The sequence below is a fragment of the Berghia stephanieae genome, chromosome 14 (genome assembly GCF_034508935.2).
Source record: "Berghia stephanieae isolate SIO BIC M18660-M18661 chromosome 14, UCSD_Bste_1.3, whole genome shotgun sequence".
In the NCBI taxonomy this organism is placed as follows: Eukaryota; Metazoa; Mollusca; class Gastropoda; order Nudibranchia; family Aeolidiidae; genus Berghia; species Berghia stephanieae.
Genome location: NC_088373.1, coordinates 23,083,894 through 23,095,584, shown reverse-complemented (window position 1 = coordinate 23,095,584; position 11,691 = coordinate 23,083,894). Strand labels below are relative to the sequence as shown.

Here is an 11,691-nt window from a genome sequence, read left to right as displayed (position 1 = left end):
TTTAAAAAATGATAAAAAAAATTGGGCTTAAACATACACATTTGCCAAAAAGGAAACTTTTACAAGTATTTCTCCCGAGGGGGCGAAGCGCGGAATTTTTTGAAGGGATGCGACAAAAAGCTAGGCTTTCAACCTGGAACCAGAGGGGAGAAGTCAAAATTTAAAAAATGTTTATGTCATCTTAATTATGAACTCTTGATTTGAAAAATGTGGTTCCTTTGAAAGGCTAACGGGACAAACTTGCATGGAAAGGGGTTAAAAAAGTTTACATTCAATGATATTTCACATAAACACATGCAAAACGAACATAATTCAAGAATGCGAACACTTAGCGTAATGTCTCTGTCAGAAAAAAAATGTATTATCACCTTACAGGCGTCATGTCTCGTTCTACATGTTATGAGTTGCTTTTGGCTATGGGAACCCTTGTAAAGTGTATATTGCGCTCTATAAAAACTTTTTATTTCGTCATTCGTACATGGAAGAATGGAATGGGTGACGTCTAATGTCTGGGGATCAAAGCTAATTGACGAGTGGTTTCCATTACACGAGATTCATGTGCACTACTCACTATTATTGTCATCTTGAGTTCAGAATGACACAGCGAATTGTACGCTTTGTACACACTTGACATAAACAACTGTTGCAATTTAATATTTGAAAGCTAGCTCCCGTTTTAAATTCTACATTCATAAAAACTGATAGAAAATATGGCTTAAACATACACATTTGCCACAAAGGAAACTTTACAAGTATTTCTCCAGAGAGGCGAAGCGCGGAATTCTTTGATATGGCATGCGACAAATAGCAGTATGGCTTACAACCTGGAACTCAGAGGGGAGAAGTCAAATTAATAAATGTTTATGTCATCTTAATTATGCATCTCTTGTATTTGAAAACTGTGGTTCCTTTGAAAGGCTATACTGTACAAAACTTGCATGGAAACTGGTGTTAAAGAAGTTTACATTCAATGATATTTCACATAAACACATGCAAAGCGAACATAATTCAAGAATGGCGAACACTTAGCGTAATCGATGGGTGACCAGTGGGATTTCGTGACAAGTCTTGTCCGACCTTCATGAGCTGTCTTGCTCATCAGTTGGTCGGGTGTTTTGTCTTTGTGAAAGGCATTTCTCCGCGTCCTGTCGGAGATGGGCCTAAAAATTCGAAATCCACCTGTTTTCTAACATTTATGTCTTTGTCCGAAAAATATATAAACACCTAACGGGCTGCTTGTGTCGTCCTATATTTGGCCGTTGCCCACTAGGGAAGAGAAATCGTATAAACGCCGCCTGTTTTCAAAGCTGTGAAGTACTAGATAAATGTTGTCTATAATTATACTATTTCATACATTTGCTAAGCTTAGATACTGAATGCAACTTTGTTATGATGATTTTCCCAAGGAAAAGAATCAATACACCATTACTATTGAGTCATATTTTATTGCAAACGATGAAAAGATCAAAGGAATTCGTCATTGTGAGAAAACCGTTTTATCAATCACTATCGGTATTTACAATTCGTAATGTCACTTAAAATAATATAAGCCCGCATGCAAAAACATAACGGCTCCCCATGTCGTAACTTTGGAGGAATTTGCAATGATCCGTGCACACGGGACTTGGAACGGACTATAGATATCCATCGTCAGGATAAATACAATATTACAAAAAAAGACGGATAGTCAAGAAAAATACACTTTGCTTACTTGGTAGGTAAAAAAGCACGTGGCATCATAATATTTTCTACCACCTTTCCCTAATATCTGTAAATGTAAAAATGGGAAAATGGTTAATCCAGAAATAAACAGTGTCTAATTCATCAAATGGTTTTATAGGTCCTTGCCATAAACTTTAGGTCAACATTTTTTTAGTTTTACCTTGGTCTGTACGTACATGGCATAATATTATAACAAATAAATATTACATTTTATAAAAAATTGGCTTTATCTTCTTCTTCATATTTTGTCGGGAAAAAAAAAAGATTCATGAATGTTGTAAATTCTCGCTAACTGTTATGTCTCCATTTGAAGATTGCAGTAGTTTTTTTATTCACTGGGTGTGACGAACGATTTTCTTTCACTGCGTGATTTCTTTATCATTCGTCAGCATCTCATTCAAACTCACTTCAAATCTAGTGGACAACATTTATTTGTCATGGGAAATTAGCATCTCGAGTTAAAATACTCAAAACATGGACAGTCTTTTCTCCAATAAAGCTTTAAATTTTGCTCACGGAAAATTTGATCATTATATAGGAAACTTTTCCATTGTATAACGGGACGCTAAATCCTACTCCTCACTTCCCGGTTAAGGTTTATTCACCTGTTCAAATTGTCTGCCCACTATATGCATATCTCCTGCTAATTACCCTTTCCAAACAAGACTCCAACATGCATATGCCCTAAGGTTCTCGTCTCGTTCGAGAGCGGCGAAAATTGCAATCAATAGTCTAGTCTCCGTTAATTCTTCCTTACTCTGTATTAATCAAAGCACCTGAATATCATTGGCTATCTAAAACAGGAACATTCTTCTGATTGGCTATCCACATAATTCCGTTAGCGTCCCCTTTACATTACAAAACCAAATTCATCTCTGAATTGAATCACACACACGCTAAGAATCCCAAGAAAGAACTATCCCTCCAATTTCAAACTTGTAAAAGTTTTACTTCTCTCGGTTGAAGGTAAAATGAATTATTGGTTAACATTCAAAGTGGAACGAGATATTACTGTGAATTCAATGCTTAATCTATCATTACTATTATAATTTGTGTATTATTTTAATTGTGCTCTATTCTATGGACTTTCGTAAGTTGAAATACGTGTACAAACCTATATCTATATGTATATTATACTATAGTTAACATTTGTTTATGATCTTTGCTATTATTTCATTTATATTCAATATGTATATTGCTTGATGTCTGTAATCTACCGCCAATCCCCGGCCACACATCATAATAATCACAATTATAATTGATAAAAATAAATAAGTTATAAAATATAAGGGACACATTCCTGTTAAATTCACCATGTAAGATAGTTCAAACTGTCACTTGATGTTTGATACAAATGCAATAACTAACCATTATCATGGAGTTACTGCTTCTCCTTGCCATTGTCGGCAAATAAAAGCTATTATGATGTGTCGCTCAAGGACGATCCGGTGGCGAAAGACAAACTAGATTGGCTCTAATACCTTTTGTTTAAATTCTTAATTGAAGGTCTTTGGCTATCACCAATCCGTGGCTGACATTCATCCGTGCCTCGCACTCAGTCCGTGCCCAATCCCTGATGTCAGTCATCGCCGACACCAGAAAATTTCTGTCAGCCCATAACGAAAACACGCTGTTGTGAAGTCCAGAAAACCCTGCAAGCAGGAGCCAACCCTGGAACTAGCTGATACATTTGTCTCAATCAAGCAAGCCCACTGGATAAAGATAAGCCAAACGGGCTTATACCATTTTCAAATGTATTTTCCACGGACACAAATGATTACAAACTAAATGAATCAATCAATCATAAATAAATCAATAATTAAATCAATAGATAAATAAATAATAAATTAGATCAACCCAATTAGAGCTATTCTTCCTGATACAACCTAAACACTTATTTTCTCTATCTTTTCCTGTAACAATCTAATTAAACTTTATGTATAGAATTGTTATTATTGTATTGGGCGTTACTATTGTCTTGACTCACTTGTTATTAATATAATAAAGTTATAAGGGACCCTAAGGCAATTCTTAATCAACCCTAGATTAAACCTGAGTCGTTTGTGGTGTAGGTTGAGTGGCGCAGCTGGTAAAAAGAGCCATAGCGCGCATACTAGTTCGACTCCAGACCATTGAGCTTATCGTTTGGACTCGAACCCACAAATAACACACAAACCCGCCATACTGGGAAGTTTTTAAAAATTAATAGATACTTACCTGGAGACACTTCGCAACGCATTCTTCACGAGTCTTCGGCCTAACTTTCGCCTGCGTATAATAGCAGAAAAAATGTTCTCTAGAATTACATGAATATTTCCAACATAATCAATGATTGAAATTAAAAGCTTGACATAAGATAATTATTGATAGTTGGGAAGAGGGGGGTAGAAATTATGTTTACTCCTCGATTTTCAGATTTTTTTTTCTATTAAAATTTGTCACAGGAAACCGAAAAATTGGCTCTCTCCGGGATCTGTTCTGACGCCACTGTTGTTCACTGTATACATTAGCGACCACGTCATCCCCGAGGCTGGGATACACGTAACGACTGGGCGCTAGTTACTCAAAGTAAAGTGTGGACCCGTCTCGAGAGCGTACTCATTGAGAACGTTACCAGACTCAAATCCTACCTTGACAAGTGGTACCTGAAGAGGAATACTTCTAAAACCGGGGCCACTGCAATTCACCTGTTAGTGGCTGACACACCCGTAAACTGAACTTCCTCGTGGCGGCCTACTTCAAGTAGTAGTAGTAGTAATAGCAGTACTACTACTACTACTACTACTACTACTACTACTACTACTACTACTAGTAGAAGTAGTAGTAGTAGTAGTAGTAGTAATAGTAGTAGTAGTAGTAGTAGTAGTAGTAGTAGTTGTTGTTGTAGTAGTAGTAGTAGTAATACGGCAATTTAAGCTGGTGTAGGTGGGTTGGTGGGCGAGGATTAGGGGGAATGAATGAGATATCTGATACATACTATGATAATAATACTGTCATTCATCTTGGATGGGTACAGGGTGGGTAGGTGGGCAAATATGTGTGTGTGTGTGTGTGTGTGTGTGTGAGTATGTGTGTGTGTGTGTGTGTGTGTGTGTGTGTGCGTATGTGTGTGTGTGTGTGTGTGTGTGTGTGTGTGAGTATGTGTGTGTGTGTGTGTGTGTGTGTGTGTGTGTGCGTATGTGTGTGTCGGTATGTGTGAAGGATGGGGGTTGAAAGTGAGGACAACGAGTACAGTGTTGAATTGGAGGGATGGGGCGGGATGGGGGAAAGGAAGGGTGTTAGATAGTAGGTGGGAATTGCATTAGGTATCATTTGTAATATAGCAGCAGCAGCAGCATCAACTTTTTCTATACATTGTTTAATTTCTTCTTCAATCTTTATTACTTTTATAATTGCCATGTATTTTACATTTGTTGATTTCGCTAAAGACTTTCCAAATGGAGTTGCTAATTTTTTGGTTGAAGAGGGGTTCGACAGTATATATCTATTGATTTATATATATATATATATATATATATATATTATATATATATATATATATATATATATATATATATATATATATATATATAATTTTTTTTTCAAATTGACGCCCAAAAACATGTGTCGACATCCATAATTTGTATGAAAGTTTGACAAACAGACCAGACAATGTGGAAAGAATAATATCATCTAATTTAGATGTCACATAATTTCTCCAGATAAACGATTGTCATTATTATAATCATCTATAAAGCTGTACGTTCCACTGTTTTGACGCATTTTTACACTAAAAGCAGTCAATTTTTGAATTCCAGAAAAAAAAACACTTTTAACAATAATGGCGATAAAATTCGTCCTTCTTATATCGTTAAGTGACCCTCATCTTGACAAGAATAAACCTCACAAACCAGAGTCTTTAAGGAAGATTTCGCGAAGTCCCAGGTATGAGAGTTCTTAGGCAAGATTAAGGTAATCTAAATCGATCCATGCTTGCAAGGCGAGATTTCTGTACAGTTTTTTTTGCAGAGGAAGGAGTTAACTGGTAGAGTTTGTACAGCAATTATAATATTATTCGATTGATCAAATCCTCAACATATTGTAAACTCTTCAACCGGAAGGCTGAAAAGAATTATCAGATCAGGAAAAATTACAACAGAAACAATTGTCGCGGGCCGTTCATATATAAACTATAACCAGTCTAAAGCTAGCAAGACATGGAAATAATACATTTTGTCAGTGAATGGCAGATACGTGGTATTCTAAATGTGGCCAAGTGAAAATGTCACGAACAATTTACAGGCAATTTAAATCTGCTATAATTATGATGATAGTTCTGTTTTCAACTGGTTCCATCATATATCTCGTAATCCTCTCTCGTAGCATTTCAGTCCTGTTTTAATCTCTATAAACGTGAGGTAAGAAACAAAGGTATTGTTATTGTTACATATTTATCAGTATAAATTTATTATTTATCTATTTATATATCTACCCACTTATATTTCTATCTGTCTATCTATATATCTATCTATCTACCTATCTATCTTTCTATCTATCTATCTATCTATCTATCTATCTATATATATTATATATATATATATATATGTATATATATATATATATTTATATATATATATATATATATATATATATATATATATATATATATATCTAGATATCAATCTGTATATTTATGTATCCACATATCTACCTATCAATATATCTATCTATCCGTCTATGTAGCTATCTATATATATATATCCAACTGACTATTTAACTATATATTTATCTATTCCATAATGTATGTATATATAGCATATTATATCATAATAAGTGTATACTATTTATATCAACATAGGAATCAGAAGTCGTAAAGTTACATCATCCTTTCCACCGATTCCTAATTCCCTGAAAGAGTGTAACTAGTCCTCCAAATACAGAGTAAATCATAAGGTGCCATAAATACATTAGTTGCAGATTGGATAGATTTATATGACTTCGTAGCGTAAAAGAGAGAGGATGGATGATTTTATTTATTAACGGCAAGTATTAATTTACCTCCAAAAAGTAAGTGCCATCACTTTGAAGCTAGTGTCGATTACACAATGTATGTACGAGTATTAAGTCCTCTATATAAATGTTTTCACACTTCCAAAATATTATAGCCCGTATTTTCAGATCACATCATTGGTTCCAACTTGACACCTATTAGATTAAATAAACTAACACATTTATGTTATTAATATCACAATTCTTTTTTGGCAGAAGTCAATCACAATTCACAACGATGGGATTTCCATTTAAAGCTCAAGTCATTCTGATGTTGGCTATGTTCGCCGGTACACAGGCCAACCCAAGAATGCGTCTCCAAACGTGTAATTACGTTGCCCAAGTCTGTGCAACCCAGATGCAGAATGCTGCGGCTGACAATCAAGAGAACCTGGACATCGACAGAGTGTGCCAGGCTGCCCCAGTGGCATTCAGTTGCCTCGGAAATTGTCTGGGCATAGTTCTCGGTAGTCCCGCTTTGGAAAGCGCACTACGTAGCGTGCTCAACTCTCTCTGTGAGGAGGACAGGAGATACATTGTCACACAGATTGCCGAAATCCCGTGTGTCAGGGACGGCACTTTTGTGGAACGATTTGAAGCTGAAACTGATGAATGTACAGAGGTAAAAAAATATATATAGATTATTATAAGTTTCATAAACTGCTAGCCGACATTGCTCATTGTGCGGTTATGTGGTCTTGTGGTATGACACTCGCTTTCGGATCGGAACATCCAGGGTTCGAGCCTCAGGCTCTCGCATAGTTGAGTCCTTGGAGAAGGATCTTAACTCACATTCTCTCACCGTACTGGGGTGTAAAATGAGTACCTAGCCGTTAACAGCGTTGTCTGTGTCCGAAAAATTATAATATCGCCAAACAGGCGTCATGTCCCGTCCTACATGTTAAATGTTGACCACGGACCCCTTGTAAAGCGCTGTGAGCACATTTAGTTGATATTACCCTATGTAAAGCTCAATTATAATTATTTTCGTGCAACTTGGGCCCCCGAGAAAACCACTTTGGTCATGTTTAATGGATACTGACCAACTAAATATATATAAAATGTTCTAGTTTTTAATTGTCTCTTTGTCTCTTTGCTCGTTTTGTATTCTTTTGTTTTTCTATAGTGATACGACACCATAACTTGTATAAAACATTTAATCATAAATACCAGACAAAAAATGACCACGTCTAAGATGAAATTGGGGTCACTCGCTTCTTAGTCATTGTATATAGAAAGACAACATACTGATTTCTTCTCACTGAAGTACTATACCAATTAAGCATTAATCGTTTAACTATCTCGAGTTCACTCTCATCTAAATTCAAACAAATTAGTTCGAATTCCATGCAAATCAAATCGAAAGAGTTTTAAGGTCACACATTACTTTGAGTGTTGGAACGTTAAATCCGGATGAGCGACGTTGGGAGTATTTATATAGACGTAGCAAATCAATACAAAGTCAAACCACTAGAGAACAATACAAAGAAAGAATATTTCAATATATATATATATATATATATATATATATATATATATATATATATATATATATGGCATGATTAATAGTTGCAGTTGTAGTAGTAGTAGTAGTAGTAGTAGTAGTAGTAGTAGTAGTAGTAGTAGTAGTAGTAGTAGTAGTAGTAGTAGTAGTAGTGTAGTAGTAGTAGTAGTAGTAGTAGTAGTAGTAGTAGTAGTAGTAGTAGTATAATTAATAATAATAATAATAATAATAATAATAATAATAATAATAATGATAATACTAATAAAATAATAATATAATAATACTAATAACTATAATATTAATATAATAATAATAATAATAATAATAATAATAATAATAATAATAATAATAATAATAATAATAGTAATAATAATAATGATATAATAATAATAAAATAAATAATAATAATAATAATAATAATAATATAATAATAATAATAATAATAATAATAACTAAAATAATAATAATAATAATAATAATATAATAATAATAATAATAATAATAATAATAATAATAATAATAATATAATAATAATAATAATAATATAAATAATAATAATAATAATAATAATAATAATAATAATAATAATAATAATAATAAATAATAATAATAATAATAATAATAATAATAAAATAATAATAATAATAATAATAATAATAATAATAATAATAAATAATAATAATAATAATAATAATAATAATAATAATAATAATAATAAATAATAATAATAATAAATAATATAATAATAATAATAATAATAATAATAATAATAATAATAATAATAAAATATTAATAATAATAATAAGTTATAATTATAATATAAGTTTATGTCATTTTAATTCTATTATGCTTAACAGGACTTTGGATCTGAAGTGTATGACATTGTATACCGCGCCACTATTTACGGTTACAGTTATGGCGATGCGCTGTGCCCTGTTTTTGATCGTACTATGGACTGCATAGACGGCAAAGTGGAGGATCTCTGTGGCGAAGCGATGGTTCCATTCATCCACGACCTATTTATGACCGTATTCCGCGAAAGGTTGAGTCATGAAATGCCGAACTGTTTTCGTCAAACACAGGCCACACACTCTGTCGTAAAGAGGGCTGTGGAATATCTCAAACTACTCAGGAAATAGATGGAGACATTAGCTAGAACTAATTGACACAGAATAGGATATATATATATATATATATATATATATATATATATATATATATATATATATACATATATATATATATATATATATATATATATATATATATATATGTAGACTATTGTGAATTCTTAACATATTTGTTATTGAAATAATATTACTTTTGAAATAAAAATAAATGATCTTGCAATTAATATCAAATAAAATGCCTTTAAATTAACTGTATTTTGTTATATCAATTTTACACATATGCAAAAATAGCTTTCCATGTTTAAATGTTAAATTCTATGGTTTAATTATTTTAGAGTCAAGCATTTAATGTAACCTAAAAGAGATTACATGTTGTTATCTTTCTGTAACTTGCGGGTGACGATTTAGGTAAGAACATTTGATACCGTGAGATCGGAAATGACCGAAAGATGAAAATGGCCAGAAGCTGAGGTTGAACAACTTTTTATTGTTAGAGATATCTGCTATTCTACTATCGCAAAGCTCAACATCGAAAGGGTATGTGAGGGACCAATGGCAGTGGACTCTCTGCTCTGAGTAATAAGTCCAAGTGACGATAGAACCTTAGCTTGATACACACCTAATTCATTTCTCAAGCCCCTGATATTGCTGTGGAAAACAACATTTTAAAATATATAGTGTTCGGAAGAACTGTTTAGTTCAACTCTAAACGTTATATGTAAACCTCACATAATAAAGAATAAGACCTTAGTGCTCTATTGGACAGCTGTAAATCCAGACCCCTCATGATTCAATCTTCAAGGCTTGTATTTGATAAACACCCAAAGGGTTCATCGCTGCAATTATTTAACTACTGAACAGTCCAATAAAACGAGCTAGTGCATTCAAAGCTGATTAAAAAGATTCCAATAATTCAACTTCCGCAGGACATTTCAGTCATATTTTGTTCGTGAGAAAATGCTGTCTATTGTGTCGTTTTTGATATATGAATTTGAATTTTGTACATCGGTTTACAACGTGAGATACCGTATCTGACGGATGATTACAGATCTTGCAGCCTTTGGAGTATGACAATGGGTAATATGTATGAAGTAGACGGTCGCACTCGAGAAGCTGCAAGCGGCATTTTATAGCAAACGTTCTAATTTCGTCAGGGAATTTATGATTGAATATGAAACTGGAGGAGAGAGCGTGGTTTACCCCAGTGGCTTCTCTAACAATTCTTCCTTGAGACGCCAGTTCATGGAAATGGGTAGCTATCTCAATCAGTCTCACACTTTTAAGGAAGTTTTGAAAACATTTTGGGGACTTAAAAGTACATCTGACGTCACTATCAGCCTGTATAGACATCACATGATCTTCATCTTTTATTAAGGAAACATTTTGGCGGATACACTTTTCAAAAAGATCCACCCAAAATGACTTTGGCCAATTAACTTTTGTGTTATTTTGGAGGCGTTTGCCGTTGTGACAAAAACCGGCAAAAGTGTTTTCTTCTTTTTCGTCTAATGAGGCGCGTAGAATTTTTCTTTTCGTTAGATGAAGGTTCAGGCTGTTTGTGGCTGTTATCTTCACACTGGCATCGTCACAATTGAGGATGGACAGGGCAAAGGATAAATGTTTTGCATAATAAATTATTTTAGGGTTTGGTAACCCGAGACCACCTTTCGATCTTGGACAAAACACGAATGACCTTGTACTCGAATTATTCAAATGTAACCAATTTCTAACTTTGTTCACAATTATATTTTCAATTTCATTAAGGTCCTTTTCGGTAAACATGAGATTACAAAAATAAAACATTAGAATTGAAAAGCACATTGAACTCAAGAGACACAGTTTGGCTGAAGACGGCAGAGGGGAAAAATCTAAAAGGTTCATATTGTTTCTAAATTTTTAAATTATCGTTTTCCGTTGATGGTCATCACTTTTGTTTGTCAGGTTGATGTTGTGTCCTAAATACGTGTAAATTCTTCTTTTTCTAATGTTGGTATTTCATGTTGTTGTATAATTATTGTTGGTAATTTGAATTTTGAATTTGAATACATACATACATACATACATACATACATACATACATACATACATACATACATACATACATACATACATACATACATACATACATACATACATACATACATACATACATACATACATACATACATACAGTGCCCGAGTGATTAAGGGATTTCACTCTGACCCGGAAGTTCTTTTGTTCGAGCCCGCTTCAGGCACTTTTTTTCCCTGAGCAAGATTATTAACCCCCAATTTGCTCGCTTGGACAACACGGGTGATTCCTGTTGA

General features: G+C 33.5%; 1 protein-coding gene across 2 annotated transcripts; it reads left to right on the top strand.

The window, feature by feature from the left end:
• Window positions 1-6,019: 6,019 nt before the first annotated feature.
• LOC144959640 (uncharacterized) lies at window positions 6,020-9,455 on the top strand (the record flags this gene model as incomplete). 2 transcript variants are annotated; one of them, XM_078892297.1, is given in 3 exon segments in its annotated part: window positions 6,020-6,119; window positions 6,967-7,372; window positions 9,112-9,455. In XM_078892297.1, coding segments are annotated over 2 exon segments (666 nt in total).
• Window positions 9,456-11,691: the final 2,236 nt, after the last annotated feature.